Source organism: Quercus suber, unplaced genomic scaffold (genome assembly GCF_002906115.3).
Source record: "Quercus suber isolate HL8 unplaced genomic scaffold, Cork oak 2.0 scaffold_1258, whole genome shotgun sequence".
NCBI classification, from domain to species: Eukaryota; Viridiplantae; Streptophyta; class Magnoliopsida; order Fagales; family Fagaceae; genus Quercus; species Quercus suber.
The window spans coordinates 18,183-42,915 of NW_027070650.1; the positions used below are offsets into that span (position 1 = coordinate 18,183).

At 36.4% G+C, this 24,733-nt stretch overlaps 2 protein-coding genes and 1 pseudogene across 4 annotated transcripts; all 3 read left to right on the top strand.

Moving 5' to 3' along the window:
* The first annotated feature begins 208 nt into the window (after positions 1-208).
* Positions 209-17,997, top strand: LOC112028359 (probable LRR receptor-like serine/threonine-protein kinase At1g67720). The gene is made up of 15 exons (XM_065769663.1): positions 209-317; positions 769-1,300; positions 1,569-2,071; positions 2,162-2,294; positions 2,434-2,505; positions 2,622-2,690; positions 2,769-2,840; positions 3,051-3,119; positions 14,342-14,496; positions 14,584-14,825; positions 15,332-15,458; positions 15,538-15,594; positions 15,681-15,867; positions 16,570-16,705; positions 17,311-17,997. Exons 1-15 carry the CDS (start codon positions 236-238, stop codon positions 17,644-17,646), a joined length of 2,772 nt encoding a protein of 923 aa, XP_065625735.1. The 5' UTR covers positions 209-235; the 3' UTR covers positions 17,647-17,997.
* Positions 17,998-21,174: 3,177 nt separating this feature from the next.
* On the top strand, positions 21,175-21,508 carry LOC112028374 (nuclear transcription factor Y subunit B-like; annotated as a pseudogene).
* Positions 21,509-23,256: 1,748 nt separating this feature from the next.
* On the top strand, positions 23,257-24,672 carry LOC136065877 (nuclear transcription factor Y subunit B-10-like). 3 transcript variants are annotated; one of them, XM_065769666.1, is made up of 6 exons: positions 23,257-23,412; positions 23,578-23,817; positions 23,903-24,032; positions 24,189-24,194; positions 24,357-24,431; positions 24,520-24,672. In XM_065769666.1, exons 2-6 carry the CDS (start codon positions 23,597-23,599, stop codon positions 24,655-24,657), a joined length of 570 nt encoding a protein of 189 aa, XP_065625738.1. In that variant the 5' UTR covers positions 23,257-23,412; positions 23,578-23,596; the 3' UTR covers positions 24,658-24,672. The 3 variants fall into 3 exon arrangements, with proteins under 3 accessions (XP_065625738.1, XP_065625737.1, XP_065625736.1); XM_065769665.1 differs by lacking the exons at positions 24,189-24,194; positions 24,357-24,431; positions 24,520-24,672 and having other exon boundaries at positions 23,260-23,412; positions 23,590-23,817; positions 23,903-24,069; XM_065769664.1 differs by lacking the exons at positions 24,189-24,194; positions 24,357-24,431; positions 24,520-24,672 and having other exon boundaries at positions 23,260-23,412; positions 23,575-23,817; positions 23,903-24,068.
* Positions 24,673-24,733: the final 61 nt, after the last annotated feature.

Sequence of the window (24,733 nt, forward strand, 5' to 3'; positions counted from 1 at the left end):
AACCAACATACATTCTATAATCTTTTATTTAAAAACAATTAAAAAAAAAGAAACAATTCTATTTTCATTTTCTTAAAAAATATTGTTAGTGACTCTGTATTACTAGTTGGCTTTACCATTTTCCTTGTTACTTTGTATCTTTAGCATAGAGTGGCTTTTCTTTGCTATTTTTCTTTTTGCACCATTTCTATGGTTATCAACCTCTCAGTTTAGCTAGCTTTTTTCCACACCCATCATGGATATTAAGCCTCTCCTATTACCTTTCTTCTTCTGCTTCATTCTTCTTCTCTTGGATGCCTCCAAAGCTCAGATGCCAGGTACTCTCTCTCACTCTCTATAACTTTCTCTTATGTATATTTCTAACCAAAAATATTTTTTTAAAATAGGTTTGAATTACTCTGATCTTTTTATTGCCCTGTATATGTGTGTGTGTGTGTGCGTGTGCGTGCGCAAGTGTTAACTTTATATGCCACTATTACAAGGGATGTGTTTTTTTGCTATACGAGATTTATTTCAAGTCAACATTGATGCCCCTCCTATTTTTGTTCTTTTAATGCATCTTTGTTGATAATTGCATAAGGTTGTCCTAATTAGGTGATTTTTATACTCACTGAATTGGCTTTTAGATTTTGCCTGTCATGTGATAATTACATTTGTTAGAGAATAACAGTTCCTCATAGAGTTTTCCTTGTAAAAATTGCATGTAGAAGTTTGGAATCACTTTTCTTCTACATTAATGTTTCTAACAGATTTTGTCTTTTGACTCAGGTTTTGTCAGTTTTGACTGTGGAGGCAAAGAAAATTTCACAGACGAAATTGGTCTCGAGTGGACTCCTGACATTAAACTAATTTATGGAGAAACATCTGGTATATTTGTTGCAAATGAGACACGCAGGCAATACCAGACCCTGAGACACTTCCCTGCAGATACCAGGAAGTATTGTTACACGCTTAATGTCATAAGTAGGTCTAGGTACCTTCTGAGAGCAACATTCTTGTATGGTAACTTTGACAGTAGCAATGTTTATCCGAAATTTGACATTTCCCTTGGGGCGACGTACTGGTCCACAATAGTCATTTCGGATGCTAGTACTATGGAGGTCCGAGAGCTAATATTCCTAGCTTTAAGTCCTACTATCAGTGTGTGCTTATCCAATGCTACAACTGGGCAGCCATTTATATCTACTCTTGAGCTCCGAAAATTTAATGGTTCAATGTACTACACACATATTGAGGAGTTGTATTACCTCAGTGTCTCTGCAAGGATAAACTTTGGTGCAGATAGCGAAGCTCCAGTTAGGTATGCTTACAATATTTGGTTAGAAGTGCCTAACTGCCTGCTATTTTGAATACATGGTTATCTGAACTCATTTTAAAATAAATAATATACACGAAACAGTATGAGAAGAAAACATTAAGTTACTAAAGCTATTGTCATGCACATAGATGCCTAACACCCTATTAAGGGAATTTTGAGGTAGGAGAGGGTTAGTAGCTACACATTTATTATTTGAAGTTTTTTTCCATATTATGAGAAGATTTGATGACTGTTATCTTTGTTATTATAGGTATCCTGATGACCCCTTTGATAGAATATGGGAGTCAGACTCTTTGAAGAAAGCAAATTACCTTGTTGATGTTGCTCCTGGAACCGAAAAGGTGTCAACCCGAAAGCCAATTTATGTAAACATGTATGAGGTACCACCTCAAAAAGTGATGCAGACAGCTGTAGAAGGCACATATGGTTCATTAACTTACCGGTTAAATTTGGATGGTTTTCCTGCTTTTGGATGGGTAGCCTCCTACCTTGCAGAAATTGAAGATTTGGGTCCAAATGAGACTAGAAAATTTAGAGTAGTCCGTCCAGATTCTGATTTAAGGAAGGCTGCAGTCAATATTGAAGAGAATGCTCAGGGAAAATATCGTCTTTATGAGCCTGGATCTTTCAACTTATCCCTTCCCTTAGTATTATCTTTTAGAATTGTAAAAACATCTGATTCTAAAAGGGGGCCTCTTTTGAATGCTTTGGAGATAAATAGGTATCTAGAGAAAAATTATGGTTCTTTAGATGGTAAGTATAACAATGGTTCCTTGAGTATACATAGTATGGTTTTTTTGCTCTTGAGCATTGTTCTTTACCATGAACTTCCATGGGTTGCAGGAGCGTCTATTGCAAAAATAGTTTCATATTACTCATCATCTGATTGGGCACAAGAAGGTGGTGACCCATGTCTACCAATTCCATGGTCATGGGTGCAGTGTAACTCGGATCCACAACCAAAAATTGTTAAAATGTAAACTTTAGGCCTTTTTGAGGTTTTATCTCATCAATACCTAATCAATTTTGCTCTGTTTAAAGTTAGTCCCATACATAGATGAATACAGATGTCACTGATCTAACCTCAATTACTTTCTATCCCTGGTGCTTGGCAGTACATTGTCTGGAAAGAACTTGACAGGGAATATCCCCTCCGACTTTGCAAAGTTGACTGGTTTAGTTGAATTGTAAGTTTGGTACCACATTTCCATTTTTCTAGAGGGTGATAATTGGTTTCCATGATTAGTTCCACTAGTATTGATGATCCTTGAAGCATCATAATCCATATGTCTTTTGGTTGCAGGTGGCTTGATAATAATTCATTGAGTGGTCCAATACCTGATTTTACTGGATGCATAGACTTGAAAATCATGTAATCTATCAAAAAATTTTCTCTTTATCATGGGTTGTAATAAAAAATTTAGGTAACCACAATCTTTACCTTGTATAGTCATCTCGAGAACAATCAGTTGACGGGTGAGCTGCCTTCCTCTTTGATGAACCTACTAAATTTGAGGGAATTGTAAGTTATCACGATTTCTACATTGGTTTATTTAATGCCTTCCAATTTCAAAGATTCTTTACCTTAAGTTGATGCACTAGAAATTATATATGTTATGATAGATCGTAAGATATACTCCATATTTGTATTAATTCTCATTTATTTTAAGTAAGTGTTGTCATTCTGTTTGAGCGGAAGATCTTATATACTTGATGCATCTGGTGGTTGCAGGTATGTGCAAAATAATATATTGTCAGGAACTATCCCAGCAGGTCTTCTCAATAAAAACTTGATTTTGAAGTGAGTGTGACTTTTTGCAATTAAAATTGGGATTCCATAAATTGTGACATGTTAAGGAAGGAGAATATTATTGACATGCGCACATATTAAAAAAAATGTAATCTTAAAATGTATGACCGCATTGCTTTGGAAATCTTAGCATATAATTTTTAACTAAGTTCTCTGGAAAATGAAAATGGTCTTTGGAACATGAAAATAATACAGTTTAAACCAAACAAGGTCACAATTGTAGTCAAATGGGTTTTGTTAGCATGGTTTTAGATTACGAGGTCTAGATTTGTTTAGATTTTTTAGCAAGACTATGCTTATGGATGGCCACATAAGTAATTATGGAAGTAATAAAGAATTAGATGTCATTTTAAGCTAGTATTGTCTAAGAGGGATGCCCATTTGTTGAACTACTTTTAACTTTTCCTCCTCTTTAAAAGTTTGTTGTTTTGGAGAAGATATCATTGCTTTCGACCAAATGGATAATGATGGGACTCGATTTTTGTATATTTCTTCTTAGCTGAAGATTAGATTGTCTCTATGTTTCTAACTGTGGAAACTAAATTGACTTTGAAGCCACTGCCTCATAGTTCTGTGTTTAGATAAAAACATAGCTATATTCAGTTTATGTACTTTACTCCAAAGTATGGTTTAGATTTGTTTTTGCATGCCAAAATGTTGACTTGAGATCTTATTTTCAGATTCAATATAAATGTTGATATCTACATTCTGGCTTGATATCTACATTCAATATAAATGTTGGTGCTCCTTGCATCATTTGTTGGAGCTTGTATTTCTTTTTTGGCACAAAATTTTGGTGCCTCAACACTATTGTCCCTCGAGTGAAGCTTTACCCTCAAGATTATTGGGTAGTTTTTTGGTGGAAGCCATTATTTTGTCAAATCGGGCATTATTCCTTGCAGTTTTGTGAGCTAGGTCCTGGATGGCCTCTTGTATGTCTTCCAATGATGTTGGGTGGACTTAGGGCTAGAAACTGTTTGAACACTCTCATCTTTTTCAAATTGTGCCACATAGCCAGTAAGTCTATTTCACTCGCTTAAATGGTCAAATTGTTTCTTTGGTCTACAAAGTAAGCTTGATAGGATTTTGGCAAGCATTTCTTTTGATATGATTAGAGGACATATATTTTGCATAGTTTTTCTTTCATTTCTTCCCAATTAGTTTTGGGGGGTTGTCCCTTCCTAAGGCAAAGGTTTTCAATATTGTGCCAATAGTCCATAGTTGAACGTATCGGTTTCATCTTGGCAAACTGAACCTTTTTTGCATTTGACAAACCTACTTGTTTAAAAAATGGTCTGTCTCATATAACCACTTAGTGAAGATCTGTGGGTCTTGTCAACCATCAAATATTGGTGCTTTTAATAATACTGGTTCATTAAATAATTATTACAAAAATTTTAGTTGGGCTAATAAACTAAAACAATCGGAAATCAAATACAAAGTGCAACAGAGAATACCCAATAGACTCTGGCGGGTCTGCTCGAGTAGTGGTGGTACAACCTTTCTAGTGAAGCTTGGAGGAAGGTCACCATAGGTGATGGAAGCTGTGATGGTCTATAGTGATGTGACAGGTGCTCAGCTGGAGACTATGAGTTGCAATAGTGGTTGTTTGGTGTTTCCTAGCGTAATTGGTGGGTTGCCAATACACAAAGTCAAGAGCGTGGTTCTTTGATGGCGACTAAACTGGGCTCTGGTGCTTGGGTGGTGAAGGAAGAGTGGATTTGGTTTGTGGGTTTAAGTGGAAGATCTGGATTGGGTTTTTTGTCGGATTTTGAGTATGGGTGTACCTATATGGTCAAATGTTGTAGGTGAGTGCTATGAGGAGGTTTTGGCTAAGAGTCTTGTTGTGATGGGTTTTTTTCTTACTCCGCCAAGTAACCAAGTTTCCTCCAACAAATAGACAATATCTAGAGGTGGAGTGTCGGTCTATGATTGAACCTGCTCAGTCAGCATTTGTATAGGCTTCTATCTTTGAGTGATCATGTCAAGCAAATAGTACTCCTTTACCCGGTGAGGATTTCAAGTAACGGAGAATTCTATGAACAGCTTTCATATGTGTCTCTCGTGGCGAATGCATAAACTGACTTACCACACTTACTGCACGAGCAATATCTGGTCTAGTGTGTGATAAGTAGATTAGTCTGCCAACTAGTCGCTGGTATCTCCCTTTTTCTACTAGGGGACTATTGAGGTCTTCTCCCAACTTGATATTTTGCTCTATTGGATTATCAATAGCTTGCACCCTAACATTCCTGTTTCTTTGAGAAGATCGAGTATGTATTTCCGTTGAAAAAGAAATTTTCCATGCCTTGATCTTGCCACTTCAATGCCTAGAAAATACTTCAGATTTCCCAAGTCCTTTATTTCAAATTCTTGTGCCAAGGATTGCTTTAGTCTCTGTATCTCTTCCTTATCATTTCCAGTCAGCACCATATCATCCACATATACAATAAGAGCTGTTACATTTCCTTGTAGTGAATGCTTAATAAATAATGTATGATCAGCCTGACTTTGATCGTAGCCAAATTTTTGCATAGCTCAAGAAAACCTTTCAAACCATGCTCTAGGAGATTGTCTCAATCCATACAAGGCTTTCTTTAGTTTGCACACTTTACCATTAGAAGCTGGTAGCTTAAGGTTAGGGGGGAGTTCCATGTATACTTCTTCTTCAAGATCTCCATGGAGGAAAGCATTCTTTACATCTAATTGGTGTAAAGGCCAATCTTGATTTGCTGCCAATGAGATAAGAACTCGTATATAGTTCATCTTTGCTACTGGTGCGAATGTCTCCTTATAATCAATCCCATAGGTTTGTATGAAACCTTTTGCAACCAATCTAGCTTTGTATCTTTCCACTGACCCATCTGATTTATGCTTAATTGTAAACACCCACTTGCATCCAACTGCCCTTTTCCCATTCAGCAAGTCAACAAAATCCCATGTGTCATTTTTCTTAAGAGCTCTCATCTCTTCTTGCATCGCTTCTTTCCATTTTGGATCTCCTAATGCTTCCTGGAAGGTTTGAGGGATAGACACAGAAGATAACTTGGATAGGAAAGAGCGAAATATAAGTGAGATATGTTGATATGAAAGAAAATTTGATATGGGATGATAAGTGCATGATCTAACTCCTTTGCGTTGTGCAATAGGAAGATCAATATCATTTATGGTGGGTATAGAGAGATCAGGAGTAGAATTACCTGAGTCGGGTTTAGATGATTGCTTAGGAGCTTTAGGAGTAGTCTTACTTTTCTGGCGCCTTGAATAGACCCATAGTTCTTTCACAGATGTCTTATCCAGCTTATCATCAGTGGATGACAGCTCATTATTAGCCTCTTGCACTTTGACATCAATGAAATCAGTTTTCGAGTCAACATTAGTGGAGGTACTAAGAACTGGCAATGACATAGAAAACTCCTCATCACCATTATACTCCCCTTGAGGAGGAGTTTGAGGTGAGGAGAAGTAAAATTGTGTCTCAAAGAAGGTTACATCCATTGACACACAGTGTTTTCGAGAAGGAGGGTGATAACATTTATATCCCTTTTGAGTAGGAGAGTAACCTATAAAGACCCATTTGAGGGCACGGGGGTCTAATTTACTCCTAGATTGACCATGAAGATGGACAAAGCAGATACACCCAAAGACACGAGGAGGGATGATAAAATTAAAGGATGGTATAAATGAAAAAAGTACCTCAAGTGGTCTCTTTAAGTCAAGCACGCGAGATGGCGTTCTATTGATGAGATAAGTTGCAGTGAGCAAGGCATCTCCCCAGTAGGACTTTTGAACATTGGCAGTAAGGAGAAGAGCCTGTGTGACTTCTAGGAGATGTCGATTTTTTCTTTCAGCAATCCCATTTTGTTGAGGGGTATAAACACAAGTGGTTTGATGAATAATACCATGTGTATGAAAATATTTTTGAAGAGTACTAGACAAATATTCCCCCCCATTGTCTGAACGAATCGTTTTTATTAAGGTGTTGAATTGTGTTTGAACCATTTTTTGAAACTGTTGAAAGACAATAAACACATCACTTTTGTCTTTTAACAAATATACCTATGTAGTTCGTGAAAAATCATCAATAAAGGAAATAAACCAACGACACCCATTTAGAGAAACAACCCTAGAAGGCCCCCAAACATCAGTATGAATAAGCGAAAAAGGTGCAGAACTTTTATTACTACTAAGAGGAAAAGACACTCGATGGTGTTTAGCTAGTTCACATGTGTCACATTGAAATATGGAAACATTATTATGCTGAAATAAAGAAGGAAACAATTTTTGTAACAATGTAAAAGAGGGATGTCCTAGTCTCTGATGCCATAACCAAATCTGAGCTGCTAAGTCATCTGATTGCACTATATGATAAACCTTTTTGAGCCATCCTCGAGCTTTAGGCTGTTTGTCCAAATAGTAGAGACCATCCTTAAGGCTACCACTGCCAATCATCCGCCCCGTGGTTAGGTCCTGAAAACAATAGTAGGATGAGTAAAAAATGGCTCGGCAATTTAACCCAACGGTTATACAAGCAATAGATAATAAATTTGCAGCTAGGTTAGGAACATGAAGCACAGAAGATAAAGGCATGGATGGAGTCACAATAATTGAACCTTTACCACAGATAGGTGATAAAGAACCATTGGCTACTCTAATTTTGTCCTTGCTGGAACAGAGGTTATAGGAGGAAAAAGATGAGGATTTACCAGTCATATGATCTGTAATTCTCGAGTCAATTACCCAAGGATCATCATATCTGTTGACGATGCATTAAGGGCTGTTGCTAAATTACCTAAATGGGCAAAGGATGAGGATGAATCAGTAGGTGTTTTCAATTGAGCCATAAACTGACGCAGTTGTGCTAACTCCTCGGTGTTAAGTGCCCTTTCATGATTAGGAGCTAAAGTAGGGGCTAGAGGTATGTCCTTTGTGGAAGTAGTGTGATTTGCATGTGGATGAGAGAATCCACCGGAACAGCCCCCTCGCCCTCTTGTAGGACAGCCATGGAGCCTCCAACATGTCTCCCGAGTATGGCATGGCCTATTACAATGATCACAAAATAATTTGTCCTTGTCATCTAGAGCATTCTCATTCCAATGACCTTTGTCCCGATTCTTAGAATCTCCTTTGGCAACACGTTGAAAAGTAGTGGCCAATGCAGATTGTTCTAAAGTAGATGAATATAACATAACACCCCGACGACTTTCTTCATTCTGAACATATGAGAACACCTCTTTGAGTGAGGGAAGAGGATCCTTTCCCAAGATTTGGACTCGAACTTGATCATATTCAGCTCGTAGTCCTCCCAAGAATTTATAAATACGTTCATCTTCAACAAATTTTTGAAAGTCTATCGCATCCAGTGTACATTTAGCTTTGAAAGTTTGATAGTGATCTAATTCTTGCCATAAACCACGAAGGTTATAGTAGTAAGTTGCGACAGACCAATCACCCTGAGAAGTCGCTTGAATCGCTTCAAATCATAAACTTGTGCTTTATTTCCAATTTTGGAGTAGGTTTGAGCTGCTGCATCCCAAATCTCCTTTGCAGTATGAAGAAATAAATATCCCTGACTGATCTCTGGTTTCATAGAATGCACCAACCAAGACATGACTGTAGAGTTCTCTGCCTCCCATTTGTCATATGTGGGATCAATCTCCAAAGGCTCTATAATTTTCCCATTCAAATAGCCCATTTTCCCTTTACTCCGAATAAACATTAATGCAGATTAGGACCATGTTAGGTAGTTTAGCCCATCCAACTTTTAAGTTGTAATCTAGAGAGTTAGATTCTCACTCAGGGAGGTCACTTGACTCTCTACCCCTCTAGTGTGAGTTTCAGAAGTCTTACTAACTTTTGACTTTCCCAAATCAGCCATCCAAATAAAATAGCTCCACAACCGAGCTTAATACAATAAAAACCGAGTAGCACAGATCAAATCATAGAGCAATATTCAAATAAAGAGACACATACAGAGCACATACAGTACAATTTCTTTTCTTTTCTTCTTCTTCTTTTTTATTTTTTTAAGAATAATTACATGTGGTATAGCTGGGCAGGAAACAGAAAACAAACCAGATGGACGACGTTACTGTTTTTCATGGACAGTGCCCTGCTGCAATCCGCTGCCTCTGGCTGCTAGAAAACTACCCCTATGCCAGAAAAAACCAAGAGGCCCTAGTGTGCCCAACAACTCAAGAAACACTTCCCTTTGGACCAGAGAGGCTCTGATACCATGAAGAAACAAAAGAAACCAGTAACTAGAGAAGAGAGGAATAAAATAATTGTATTATTACTTGCTTATTCCACTATGTACAACTCTGATTAAATAGAGAAACCCTACACTTATAATAGGAATACAATAATAGAAATAGGAAATCAAATAATCTCTAATTACTCAGTTTGCTTCTCTGAATATTTCCTTCACCTTCATGCCCAAGATTATACCATATACAACTTTCCACACATACCATACATAGAATTTGTCAACAGATATGAGTGACATGATTCTTTAAGATTGAGAAGTTTGGATGGATGGAGGATGGGCTCTAAAATTGATTTATGACTGTGGTCTGTTGATTGGATTGAGGTTACTCTGATACCAAATTTGATGCAAGACAGGGTAAGAAAAAATACAGTTAAAGGAAAAAAAAAAAAAAGAAGAGAAAATAGTAGAAATCCTATACTTCACCCCCTAGAATTTGCATGAAAGCCTTGCACTACACCACCAAAGGGTACTTGGATTAACCACCAAGCAAGAACAACATTCTTTAATCAGAAAAGTCCTATTCAAATTGTATTGTCTCAAACTATTCCTAGAACCATTTTTAATAGGCTTTAGGGATTACATTAACCAACAATTACATCTCATAAAATCCTCAATAACATTAAAGGCCAAATTCAAAAATAAAATAAAACTAGTCCAAAATTCAAATATAAAGTCTGGTATCTCAAAGGAAATCTGAAATAAAAATTTTTGAAATAATTTTGGTGTTCCTTGCATGTGCTTGTCAATCTAACCAAGGGATGCCCTGGCCTTGGCTGCATGTCTTGGCCTTGGCAGCATGCCCATGGGGGGCTGCCTTGGCCTTGGCTACATGCCCATAGGGGCTGCCTTGGCCTTGGCTGGTGCTTGCCCTCAAATTTGGATTGATTTCCAAAAAAATGAGGGTTTTTTTGCAAAATGAGGTTATTTGCCCCATAGAGGCAGGCATTGGGCATGCTTGGGTGCCCAGGGGCATGCTCGCATGCCCGCCACGCTACATCGCCCCACATCATCCCGCACTTCGGCAAAATTGGCCGAATGGGGAGCCCACAGGCTGATGCTAGTAGCACGTAGATGCTGAGGCACGCTGTGAGGCGCATGCTGCCCGCCACGATTGTAGCAACGATGTCTCCATGGGCATAACTATAGCTCGAACTTGGGCCGCCGCCACCGCAATCCGCATTGGTCCACACCTCGAGTCGATTAGCGGACTGGCTGTTGCCGTTCCACATCCAAAATAGGAGGTTGAGGATATAAGATTTGGACCAAGGAGGAGGCAAAAATTTAAGGTGGATTGATGATTAGATCAACAAAGGCATGAAAAGTGGATGGAGATCCTGATAGGAGAGTGATACTTCTGATAAGAGCACCCTTAAGGTATTGTAACATGCATTTAACAGCTTGAAAATGAGTTGTAGCCGAGGCATGCAAGGCAGACTTGGTTGACCAAGATGCACCAGTTAGGGTTGGTGAGTGTCAAATATTACAAGGTACCAACAATGTTTTTATAGAGTAGGATTAGGTGAGAGAAAACTCTTGGATAAAGTTATTTTTGGTCCAGAAACAACTGGAATGGTTCAAGGATATTAGAGCATATTTATTTTGTGCCAAAGAAAGGTCGTGAGAGGAATGAGATGCCTAAATTCCTAGGAAGAAGTGAATGTCCCCAATTAGACCTAGTGAATTTAGTGCCAAGAGATGCTGACAAAGTTGGTGAGCATAGAATGATTGGCTCCTATAAGGATGATATCATCACAATAGAGAAGGAGAATAAGGGAGCTATTGGAGAGTGTAAGACAAACATTGAACTATGCAAGAGTGATGAAACCATATCGGATCAAAAGGAAATAAAACGGTCAAACCAAGCTTGGGAGTCTTGACACATGCCAATGATACCATAAATAGCCTTAAGTCAACAAACATGTGTAAGATGACTAGAATGAACAAAACTAGGAGCTTGTTGCATGTAAACTTCTTCATTAAGGACATTATGAAGGAAAGTATTAGTAACATCAAGTTGATGAATAGGCTAGTGGATGGTAATGGTGATAGAGAGGATAGTATGAATGAAGTGGGTTTAACAATAGTACTAAATGTATTAGAAAAATCAACATTGGGGTGTTGATACAAACGTTTTGCCACAACTTGTATTTTACATTGTTCAATAGTGCCATCACTATCACTAAGGGAGAGTTTGAGGTGTTAGTTGTATAGGAATCAATGGTGGGGAGCTGAAATGTAGAAGGTTGAGACGAAGGTTTTCTAGAGCATGATGTGGTGGTAGCAGCAGAAGAGGGAAGAGTGGTGGTAGAGTAGATGGGTGGAGGTGAAATGGTAAAAGAAATGATGGAAGGATGTGGTGGTGAAGAGGTAGGGGTAGACATCTTAATTATCATTGAAAAGCACATGGTGAGAGATATAATCACAACCTATTTAAGAATCAAGACACTGATAGCCTTTGTGGATGGTGTTATACTCGAGAAAGGCTCAAGCCAAGGATTTCGGGCTAAGTTTGTCTTTTCTGTATTGACACAAACATGGAAAACAATCAGTTAAATACTTGAAGGATAGAGAAATCTAGGGAAAATAGAAAAAGAAATTCAGCAAGAGAGAGGTGGTTAAGGACTTTGTTGGGAAGGTGATGAGGCAAGCGGTGGGAAAGGCTCCAAGCCAGTATTTCGTTGGCATTTGTTCTTATGGGAGGTCAGGGAACCATCCAATTCAACCCACACTCTCAATCTGACTGAAATTGAAGGCTCGTGTATAACATTTGAGTTTGGAAACAAAGAGCTAATCTTGTTTGATGTGAGGAACAACTAAAACTTCTTGAAGAGATAATGAAGATTTGGGGGTGGATAAAGGAACCTTCCGTTATGACCGGTATGAATAATGGGTAAACATGTACCATCTCCAACAAGATCTTGATTATTGCCACTAGATAGTTGCACATGTTGAGGACAAGTGGAATCATAGGTCACATAAGAGGGGGCGCCTGAATTTGAAACCCATTGAGTTGGTTGAGGTGGTGGTGACTGGTTAACATGGAGACCAGTAAAGGTTTTGATGAAGCTTTCTATTGCAACTGGCTGCGTAATGATAATGACACTTGTCTACGGTGGGTCATGGTGTGACATATTTGGCATTTGATAGATATGCACAATGGATTCAATGCGTGGTCTACAGGGAAAGGTCACACAGTTTGTAGATTCGGTTACTTGTGCAAAACTGGTATTTGAAGTGAGAATATGAAATGGTTGTTGGGGACTTGAGGGTCGACCACTATTGTTGAGGCTTGTTCCGAAATTTTTGTGTGGAGAAAGGTCCTGAAGTATAGAGTACCGTAGCATCTCCCAATGGGAGTGGAGCATGGGTTGTGTGAGAGTAGTTTAAACACTGTTCATGGGTCAGCAAGTGAGATCATATTTTTAATGAAGATGATGGTTTCAAATCGGTTTTCAATAGTAGTGATGAATGGATCAAACTGTGGACCCAATCCATTCAAGGTGCATGTAACAAGATCAATATCTTTGATCTTTTCACCAATGGGAATGGAGCATGGGTTGTGTGAGAGTAGTTTAAACATTGTTCATGGGTCAGCAAGCGAGCTCATATTTTTAATGAAGGTGATTGGTTCAAATCGGTTTTCAATCGCTGTGATAAATGGATCAAACTGTGGACCCAATCCATTCAAGATGTATGTAACAAGATCAATATCTTTGATCTCTTCACCAATGGTAGTGAGCGAGTCTACACGAGATTTTGTATGTTGCAGGTAGTTGGTGGTGGTGGTGCGGTCCCCTTATTTGCGTTTAGGAGTTCTTGCTGCAAGGAGATTTTCTTGCCAAGGATTGATGTTGATACAAATCGGCAAGAAAATCCCAAACAGCTTTTGACGATGACTATCCAAGAATTTGTGTAGCTAATCCAATGGATAAGGTGGCACCAATTCCACCAAAGCAACTATTGAAAAAATGATCAAGGTTTTGCCCTTGCAAGTATTCTGGATTTGGTTACTCAGTGTTATCGGCTGATTTTATGGTAGTGGGTGGTGGTGGATGACTTCCATCAACAAATTCAAGGAGATTTGTGTTTATAAGAATGGATTTGATTTGATCGGACTAGATGAGATAATTGTTACTGTCGAGTTTCAGGGACTCAAATATGGCTAATGTTGTGTAAGGGTGGATTCATGGTGTTTGACGTAGAGGAAGCTGCCATTGGTGATTGATGTGGAATTGAAGTTATTTTATGGAAGCTTGATAGATGATCATAAAGACTCTGATACCATGGATAAATTGAAGAGTGGTGTTTTGTTTGGTGAAATACTTGATGCCTAATGATGTGCATTCAGCTCATATAAGTGTTGATCTCATGATATGCCTAATTACATTAATGGGTCTCACCTAGCCTTGTGGTACATACAAATAAAGGTGATAAATTACTAATTTTTCCAAAAGCTTAAGTTTTTAGAAATTTGTGAATTTAATCATTTAAATAATTCTATTCTAACACTCTTCATGTGTGGGCCTAGATTCTCCCTAAATAAGTGGGACCCAACATGTAAGATTTTACTTTTTAAATGGGAGGTAGAGTGGAGATAAGATTTAAACTCAAGACCAATATCAGGATAAACTACCACTTGTCTCAAAGGCTTAAATTGTTAGAAAAAAAAGGTAGATTTAATAATTTAACCTGTTAGAACAAAGATTTAAATTAAATCCCTTAAAACATTAGCTTTGACTTTTTCTTTATTGGTTTGAATGGTGCCCTTGTTTGGAGAGTTCATCCTTTGATTGTAGGTTTCTGTTATTAATGTGTTTATAGATTTAGTTCTATTTTGTTTTTATAAATTAATGTGTTGTATCATATGCATATATGTGTGTATTTTACTTTGATTCTAGCTCTACCATTGATTTGAACCCTTGCATTCTACTTTGATTCTCCTCAGCTACTCTGGGAACATAAATCTTCGAAAAGGGCGTAAAAGTGGGAGCCACATGAGTATAATTATTGGGTCATCAGTTGGGGCTGGTGTTCTATTAATAGCTACTATTGCCTCATGCCTATTTATGAGCAAAGGGAAGAAAAGGTATTTTGAGCAAGGTATGAAACTTGAGAAATCTTCACATTTATCTTGTTTTTATAAAATATTACAGTAGGTTCAACAAACTTATTTTGATTTTGTTATAGACCAACTTGACCATTCCCCGCCTGTTCAAAGACTAGAATCTTCCAAGAGCAAAGCGCACACAGAAGCTGGGCATTGCTTCACGTTCTCTGAAATTGAAGATTCTACAAGAAAATTTGAAAAGAGGATCGGTTCTGGAGGATTCGGAGTAGTATATTATGGGAAAATGAAAGATGGAAAAGAAATTGCAGTCAAAGTTCTAACCAGTAATTCCTTCCAAGGAAAGCGAGAATTTTCAAACGAGGTAAGTTATCATATTGTTTGAACCTCTATCTATATTTTGATATTGTAGCCACATTATCTTGACCTATTTATAAACTGGTGACGGTTCCTTTATTACTTTTTTTATGTCAAATTTGAAATATAAACTAGTGGCATGGGACTGTTGCAAATTTGGCCATTGAACTGGAAATAAACTAAGTGGAAAGAAGGGAAAGCCCTATCCCGTTCTTTTTTCTACAGAATTTTGTACCCTCTCCAGAATTTATACTAACTTTGTCACTTGTAATTTTATCTAAATCACCTTGCTTTTGCTTCTTTTTCTTTGCAAATTCTCTTTTGACAAATTTGGTGAAACAGGGAGATTTGAAACTTCGATATCTTCCATTATAGTCTTTCTTGAAGTTAAAAGTGTCGATTAATGAAATTGTTTCTCTATTCTTAATAAGTCCTGTTGCATTTGGTGGGATTATTTGTGCTAGACACTAAAAATTAGTTCTTACGATTTTCAAATTCTTGAATTTGATCTAGGTGACTCTTCTTTCAAGGACACATCACAGGAACCTGGTACAGTTTCTTGGCTATTGCCAGGAAGGAGAGAGATATATGCTTGTTTATGAGTTCATGCATAATGGAACTCTCAAGGAACATCTTCATGGTAAGCTCACGTGTTTCTAAATGAAGCAATATTATTTTGAAAGCTCAACCATGCATAATATTTCAAGGCCCATTAACAGGTCACAAAAGTATTAATTGGTTCAAGCGACTTCAAATTGCCGAGGATGCTGCAAAAGGTTTTTAAGCTAACTTATACTGCTGACAGAAACCTCTCCTCTATAAGCGTGTTGTAATTGATTCATGTATTTTCATTCTTGTTTAGGGATTGAATACCTTCACACAGGCTGTGTTCCAGCCATTATTCATAGGGACTTGAAAAGCAGCAATATTCTTCTTGACAAACACATGAGAGCAAAGGTTTCAGATTTTGGTCTTTCAAAACTGGCAGTAGATGGAGCCTCTCATGTCTCAAGCATAGTTGGGGGCACTGTAGGTTATCTGGATCCCGAGTAAGTCTTTTCTCTGTCTTGCTTAAAATACGGTGTTCTTCTCATGATCAAATATAGCATCATTTCTATTGTTTTAAATACATGTTGCTTCTGTTGTTAGACTTGTCATTTAAGAATGATATGGGTGCCTTTATTTGCTTTTTGGTGAAACTTTCTATTTCTTTTTGCTTACTAAAAGTAGGCCAGGGATGGGGGGTGGGTTTGAATCTAGAAGTGCCACTGAGCCACAAGGGGGGGGGGGGGGTGGGGTGGGGCGTGGGGTTCAAATCCAATAGTGCTACTAAGACACATGGCTCTGGCTGGTGAAACTTCCTATTGACTACTCATTTGTGTGACCTTTGACAAGAGTCTATACTTATAATCAGACAAACAAACGAATAGAGATAGGTTGTCACTGTGGACAAAGTTGTGGTCTCTAAGGATTCATAAACACGCGCTGCTGCAGGTATAGCTGTTTGGGGCCATTATCACTCCTTGTTGTATTTCATTCTTTTCTTTTCCTTTTTGAACTAATTTGTCAATACAAATATTGTCTTAAACCAAAATATGTAGCAATCCCTGTAACAAACCCTTCTTGTTTGAGAGGGGTGGCTTCACTTGTTGTATCATACACTTTCTTAGATCAATCGGCTACCATAGTGTATTAGATCATATCGAGATGATTTTATTTTTCTTTTTTTGGGTGTTTCTCATGATATGCAGGTATTATATCTTGCAGCAGTTGACGGACAAGAGTGATGTCTATAGTTTTGGTGTCATTCTTCTTGAGCTGATATCTGGTCATAGAGCAATATCTAATGAAAGCTTTGGTGTTAATTGCCGTTACATAGTCCAGTGGGTAAGTGTGGTTTTTTCTGGTGAGGCTGGCATGGGGACATATAATAGACTTAAATCCATCCCCTAACTAATCATTTTTTATTGAGCAAGTAAAAGTAGTTGTCGCTTTTATAGATGCATTTTACTTTTCAACATGCAAATCTTATTTCAGGTTTCTTTTCCCAATTTTTTTTGTCTTGTTTATGGGAAAGGTTTAAATTATTGATATAATTTGTTTTTTGAGTAAACAGTAATATTTATTAGAACACACATGAAAATAATAATAATAGTGTTTTAAACTAGGTTTATAATATATTACATTACCAGAGTACAATTACAAAATAACCTAATTTTTGTAGTTGTAGATTGGGGTTATAAACAGTAGACACTAAACACACACAACTAATGTGGGATAAACATCCCTATTTTCTTTTTCTTTTTGAGTAAACAGTAATAATTATTAGAATATTCACGAAAATAATAATAATAGTGTTTTAAACTAGGTTTATAATTAAGCTACCTAATTGGTGAAAAGCATGGATCATTCATACAAATTGTTTATTATAGAAGTGAAACGATTCACAACTCTCCTTTTATTACATTAATTAACTAATGATTGTTTCACAGGCAAAGTTGCATATTGAGAGTGGGGACATTCAAGGAATCATCGATCCCTCACTACACGAAGAATTTGACATCCAATCAATATGGAAGATAGCAGAGAAAGCTCTGATGTGTGTCCAACCTCACGGACATATGAGACCGTCAATTTCAGAAGTTCTTAAGGAGATTCAAGATGCAATCACAATAGAAAGGGAAGCAGCAGTGGCTGCAAGAGAGGGAAATTCATATGTGTCAAGGACTTTTATTCAGTCTTCCTTGAATCAGGGTTCCATGAATTTGGGTGGTACTGACAATTGCCTATCATTTGATGAATCCATTGCACGGCCTGCTGCGCGATAGTTCTCCTCATTCATGTACAAACACAAAATGGCTTCTCTTTCTGGTGGGAAAAAACTTCTCCTTATTGCTGTAGACTGTAGAGTGGTTTTTCGAATGTGAATAGCTTAGTACTGGTAAAAGGTTCTATTTTTCAGGGATAAGTATCAATATCCAAATATGCAATGAGCCATGAATTCTCTGGTTTAGTTATTGAATGCAGTTGGCTAACATAGACACCACATTTCACAACCGTCAAAATCCACCTATTTTGTGTAAGTTAGTGTTAAAGCGTGAAATGGTCATTTCACATGCTTTGTAAATTCTGTATTTTTTTTTTTAATTGAAAATTCTGTAATTGATTTATGACTACAATTCATATCATAATGGCTCACGGAATTTGAGGGGAAAATGATATTTTCTAAAGATAAAATCAAGGTTGTAAACAAGGTCATATAAAAAGAGAATTAGTCAATGAATGGCCTTACAATAGATATGCATGCATGGGACTAAATTAGTTAACTTTGATTGGGCCTCAAAGGATTAATTAAAATTAACAGTCATCTAAAGGCTTGATTCTCATTAGTTCAGATGCAAAACCATTATAAACATGCAAACATATGATAATCATTAGAGATAATGGAGTTTCTTGAATTATTAAACAATTATTTATAATAATCTTAATAAAAACACACTGTTATCTTGAATTCTTGATAATGTTAAAAGTTAATTTTAATTTTGATTTTCATTGAAAAATATTAGAAAATTAGAATAATGTCGGATATAATTAGAAAATCAAGAAATATAAGTTAAAAAGGGCTTGGTCGGCACTTTGACCAAGACCGAAAGTGCCAATCCCAGCTCCTTGAGTGCTGTTTGGCATTTAGGGTCATAAATTTTGTGATCTCTTAAATTATATTTTGATTTTTGATTTTTTCCAAACGTTTTTGGAGAAAGAGATAATAGCTAATCTTTGAAATGCACGACCTTTAGACTTAAAAATTGTAAGAATTAGGGTAATCACCTATAAGATCTTATATTTGCCTTTTACTCGTTGTAACTACACTCTCATAGCTTGAATGATTGTTGTTTATGGTAGTGCTCGCTACTAGAGCAAGTCACACAATATCCACGACCTGAGAACTGTGAGAGAGAACCCAAAGAACTGAGAGAATGGTAGAGAGGAAAAAGATGTTCTATTTGCCACGAGTTACACAAATGAGGGGGTTTACACCATTTTATAATCCACTCTAATGTAACCTATGTTACATGAGGGTTAATCCCATTAAGGTTGCGTTTGACATTAGTTTAAAAATCCACTTTTTTTATTATTCAATTTATTTTTACTACTATTCATGAATCTTATTGCACTTTTTGGTACCATTCATAAGTCTCACTATATTATTTCAGCTATCTTTTAGCTTTTTCTACCATACTTTTAGCAATAAAAATCTAATTTCAACTAAATAAGCTATCCTCAAACAAACTCTAAATGTGGCCAACTAAGAGTCATGCCCACTAACAAGTGCTAGACCAAGCTTGGCTCAAATTCTAACACAAACTCAATAAAAATATTTCTATAAATAGGGGAAGTCATTAGACAAATAGAAGGTTAATTTCCACCCTCTAATCCTGTACACTTCCTACCAATTGCAATTGATGAAGCAAGATTTGGTTTGTACTGTGGTCATCTAGATGGAGTTTGGCGTGAATGTAATTCTAATATGCAAAACAATAACAAAGCTATTTCTGCCTTTATGGACACTGGCGTGGTGCCAGCCGAAGAGTCTCCAATGATAAAATCATATATTTAGAGTGAGAATATAATCTTAATTCAAGAATATCTCAATATATGTGTGTACATTCTTCTTGTTTTGAGGTGATTTATATAAATTCTTCATTTCTAGTCGTTAGAGGTCTTTAATGGTTCATTTAATTCTTTGGTAACGCGTTTGATGGCTTAATGAGCCGCTTGACGAGGTCATCAATGGTCTTTTTTTTCGAGCTTTTCGTTGGTATCAGCTATGCATTCATTGCTTGTTTAAAGCAATACGATCGTCCAATGCGCTACATGGATGACCAAATTTTATGTACTCATCAGTATTCACATGTTTGCATTTTAGAGGAAATGAGTATTTTATTCTAAATTAGAAGGGAGATAAATATAATATAATAATATAAAAGGTCATACTAACAAGTGTCCTTAGGACATTAGTTAACAATTTATTTTAGAAAAATTTTGACATAGCTTTTATGAAAAATGAAAAAAGTTGTCAAAACATTAATTATTTTTTATTTTTTTATAAAAAATTTATTTGAATGAATAATTAACCAATGCCCTTAGGGCATTCATTACCATTTCTCTAACCTAAAATCTCAAGTGGGAATATACCAAAAGAGAAAAGGTAACGACGTCGTTTAGCAAAATGAAAAGACTGCTCAGAACGAATGGCGAGAACAGAGAAAGATAAGCCAGAGAGGTAGAACACGTGGTCTAATCGCATCGATGAATTCAATTTAGAATAGAAACCGCAGAAGAACATGGGAAAAAGAACAGTAAAATGAATAATATATTAATAATAATATAAAAATGTAAATATAAATAAACGAAACGAAACGTACCTACCTACCACACAAACACACACACACAAAGCCAAAAAAAAAAAAAAAATAATAAAAAGAAAAATGGAATATACCAATGCCCTTAAGGCATTCGTTAGTACTTCTCTGACCTAAAATCTCAAGTGGGAATATACCAAAAGAGAAAAGGGAACGACGTCATTTAGCAAAATGAAAAGACTGCCCGGAATGAATGGTGAGAACAGAGAGAAATAAGCCAGAGAGGCAGAACACGTGGTCTAATCGCATCGACGAATTCAATTCAGAACAGAAAACGCAGAAGAACACGGGAAAAAGAACAATGAAATTAATAATATATTAATAATTATATAAAAATAAATAAAAATAAAAATAAACGAAACGAAATGTACCTACCTACCACACAAACACACACGCAAAGCCAAAAAAAAAAAAAAAAACCCTCACTCCTAAAAGAAGAAAAAAAAAAAAACGGACGGTGTTGATAAGCCTCATTCTCTCATCTGAGTCATCTCCTCTCTCCTCTCTTCTCCAGCGTTCGATCCTCCATTTCCCAACTCCATACAAAGCCTCTCCCTCAGATGGTTTTCCCTGTTTCCGTTGCATGCATCTTGTCCCTCACATGCAACGGAAACAGGATAGTCTTTTTCCTCCCTCTCTCGCGCCCATTTTTCTTTAATAAGGTAAAAAATTCCAACTCTCTCTCTCTCTCTCTCTCTCTCTCTCTCTCTCTCTCTCACAAATACACACAGAGAGACTCTCACTCACTCACTCACACAAACCAAACCACCACGAGTCCCTCTCTCTCTCTCTGATTTTTTGTTTAACGATGCCATTTTGTGACGGAGTAGTGCTTCTTCTAGGGTTGCGATGGCAGAAGTTCCGACGAGTCCGAACAGAGGAGGCAGCTATGACGAGAGCAGCGATCAGAGCCCGCACTCCAACAGTCGCGAGTAGGACCGGTTTCTTCCGATCGCAAACATTAGTCGGATCATGAAGAAGGCTCTCCCCGCCAATGGAAAGATCGCCAAGGACGCCAAGGAAGCCGTCCAAGAATGCGTCTCTGAGTTCATCAGCTTCATCACCAGCGAAAAATCACGCATCGATCGCACTCTTTGTTCTTAGTATTTTTTTTATTTTTGTTTATTTTTGTGTTTGATTAATTGGAGGTTGAATAATGTGTAGGGCTAGCGATAAGTGCCAGAGAGAGAAGAGGAAGACTATTAATGGAGATGATTTGCTTTGGGCTATGGCTTCTCTAGGGTTTGAAGACTACATTCTTGAATGATTTTTGAATGATTTTATATTGAGCAAGACTTAGGTGCTATTTTTTAAGTTCTCATTTTAAGATTCTGCCATATGAATTTTTTCTCATGAGAATCTAGTGTATTTTTAAGTTAAATAGCCAAATAACTGAATCTTAGGAGGGGAACCTAAGGAATAACACCTAAGATACTGTACTTAAGTTTTGTCATTTTATATTTATGAGCCTTTTTCTTTGTAGAACTAAAAACAATTCAAGTTTATAAGTTATATATATATATATATATTATTAAGTAAACCTGAGAGAAAATTTAATTAGATTTTAAATTAAAATTCAATTAGAGTCTAATTTTGCATTATGTGTCCCATCTAATAAAAAATTTTAAAATTTTGAACCAAGTTAGTTAGGTTAGTATAAAATTTGGATTTCAATTAGAGTTTAATTTTATGGCATGTGTTCCATCTAATCAAAAATTTTTAATTTTTGTGTCAAATGAGTTAATTTAGATTAGAAAACGATAAGTTCAATATAAATAAATTATAAAAAAAAAAAAAACATAATCATATATCTAACATTGTATATAAAATTAGAGAAAGAGAGAATTTGAATGATTTTATATTTATGAACATTTTTTTATAATTAAAAACAATTCATTTGGCACAAAAATTATATATATATATATATATTAATAGGTAAAATTTAGAGAAAATTCAATTAGATTTTACAATTGAAGTCCAATTTTGCGTCATGTGTTCTAAATTATTTATTTTTAGAGAAAATTTTATTTCTTAATTTTGGAATCAAATATGGGACTATATCATAAATATTCATTCAAGTGAGTTATTGTGTACAAAAACCAAAGGGTCTATAATTAATGAACATAAAAATATTTAAAATATGGATAATTTACATTTTCTATCTAATAACATTCTGACAAGACTTTTTAAAGAGTTAAAAATATATATATAAGAATGACTATTAATAATATTTAAATTATATATGTAAGATTATTATACTATGCATATTAATATGTATCTTTTAAGTATATCCGTGCATCTAATAGTTTAATGAGGCGCTTGATGAGGTTGTCAACGATCTTTTTCTTTGGGCTTTCAATCAGTAATGGCTATGCATTTATTGCTTGTTTAAAGCAATACAATGGTCTGTGCATTGTATGGATGACCTAATTTTATGTACTCATCAATAATCACATGTTTGCATTTTAGAGAAAATGGTAAGATTTAGGTACAATACTTAAATGTTGTTCTTTAGGTTCTCATTTTAAAATTTTGCAATGTAAATTTTTCAAATTGAATGGAAGTGTATTTTTTAATTAAGTAATTACATGGTTGAATTTTAAGAAGAGAATTTAAAGAATAGCATCTAAAATATTGTAGCTAAGTTTTGCCATAGAGGAAAATAAGTATTTTATTCTAAATTGGAGGGGGAGATAAATATAATATAATAACATAAAATCTCAAATGGGAATATACCAAAATGAATAGACCGCCCGGAACAAATGGCGAGAACAGAGAGAGTTAAGTCAGAAAAGCAGAACACGTGGTCTAATCGCATCGAGGAATTCAATTCAAAACAGTAACAGCAAAAAAAGACGGGAAAAAGAACCATGAAATGAATAATATATTAATAATAATATATAATATAAATATAAATAAACGAAACGAAACTTACCTACCTACCCACACACACACACACAGCCAAAAAAAAAAAAAAAAAAAGAGAATAAAAGGAAAAAGAAAACCTCACTCCTCAAAGAAGAAAAAAAAAAAAAAAACGGACGGTGCTGATAAACCTCACTCTCTCATCTGAGTCGTCTCCTCTATCCTCTCTTCTCCAGCGTCCGATCCTCCATTTCCCAACTCCATCCAGAGCCTCTCCCTCTCTCGCGCCCATTTTTCTTTAATAAGGTAAACAATTCCAACTCTCTCTCTTTCTCTCTCTTTCTTTCACACAAATACACACAGAGAGACTCTCACTCACTCACTCACACAAACCAAACCACCACGAGTCCCTTTCTCTGTCTCTGATTTTTTTTTTTTGTTTGACGATGTCGTTTTGTGATGGACTAGTAGTGCTTCTTCTAGGGTTGCGATGGCGGAAGTTCCGACGAGTCCGAACGGAGGAGGCAGCTACGACGAGAGCGGCGATCAGAGCCCGCGCGCCAACGTTCGCGAGCAGGACCGGTTTCTTCCGATCGCGAACATTAGCCGGATCATGAAGAAGGCTCTCCCCGCCAATGGAAAGATCGCCAAGGACGCCAAGGAAACAGTCCAAGAATGCGTCTCTGAGTTCATCAGCTTCATCACCAGCGAGTAATCACGCATAGATCGCACTCTTTGTTCTTAGTATTTTTTTTTTTTTGTGTGTTTGATTAATTGGAGGTTGAATAACGTGTAGGGCTAGCGATAAGTGCCAGAGAGAGAAGAGGAAGACTATTAATGGAGATGATTTGCTTTGGGCTATGGCTACTCTAGGGTTTGAAGACTACATCGATCCACTCAAGATTTACCTCGCCAGATACAGAGAGGTCAAAATTTGGGCTTTTTAACAATGAAAATGAATTTATTGTCCTTAATTACCTTTTTAATCTTTTCTGATAATGAGCTTTTGTTGTGTAAGTTTTGACTGACCGAGTGTTCTTTACTTCCTTGTTATCTGGTTTTTTTTCTTGGTGCTGATGTAGATGGAGGTATGTTAAATTTATCTTCTTCTTTTTTGATTTTTTAATTTTTATTGATGCGGCTGGTTATTAGAATTTCCCATTTTTTTGATGTGTTTGGGTTTATTGTTTTCGTTATAAGAGTGTTTGGATTTTGAATATTGGGGTTTTGCAAATTATGGGATTTGATAGGGTGACACCAAGGGATCAGCAAAGGGTGGAGAATCATCTGCTAAGAAAGATGTTCAGCCAAGTCCAAATGCTCAGGTGATGATTTGTGGCTTTGTATGTGCTTAATTTTTATGTGTGAAATTTTCTTAGCATCTTATGGTGGCTACCTTTGGTGATGGTCCAGATTGCTCATCAAGGTTCTTTCTCACAAGGTGTTAATTACGCAACTTCTCAAGTAATCTCTCTCTCTCTCTCTCTCTCTCTCTCTCTCTCTCTCTCACATTACATACAATATAGGCACATGTCATTGATACTAAACTAAATACTTCCGGTGGATCGTTTTCATGATTAATTAGTATGATGGGGGTGTAGGGTAAGGTCCTGTGAGTGGAACTTAA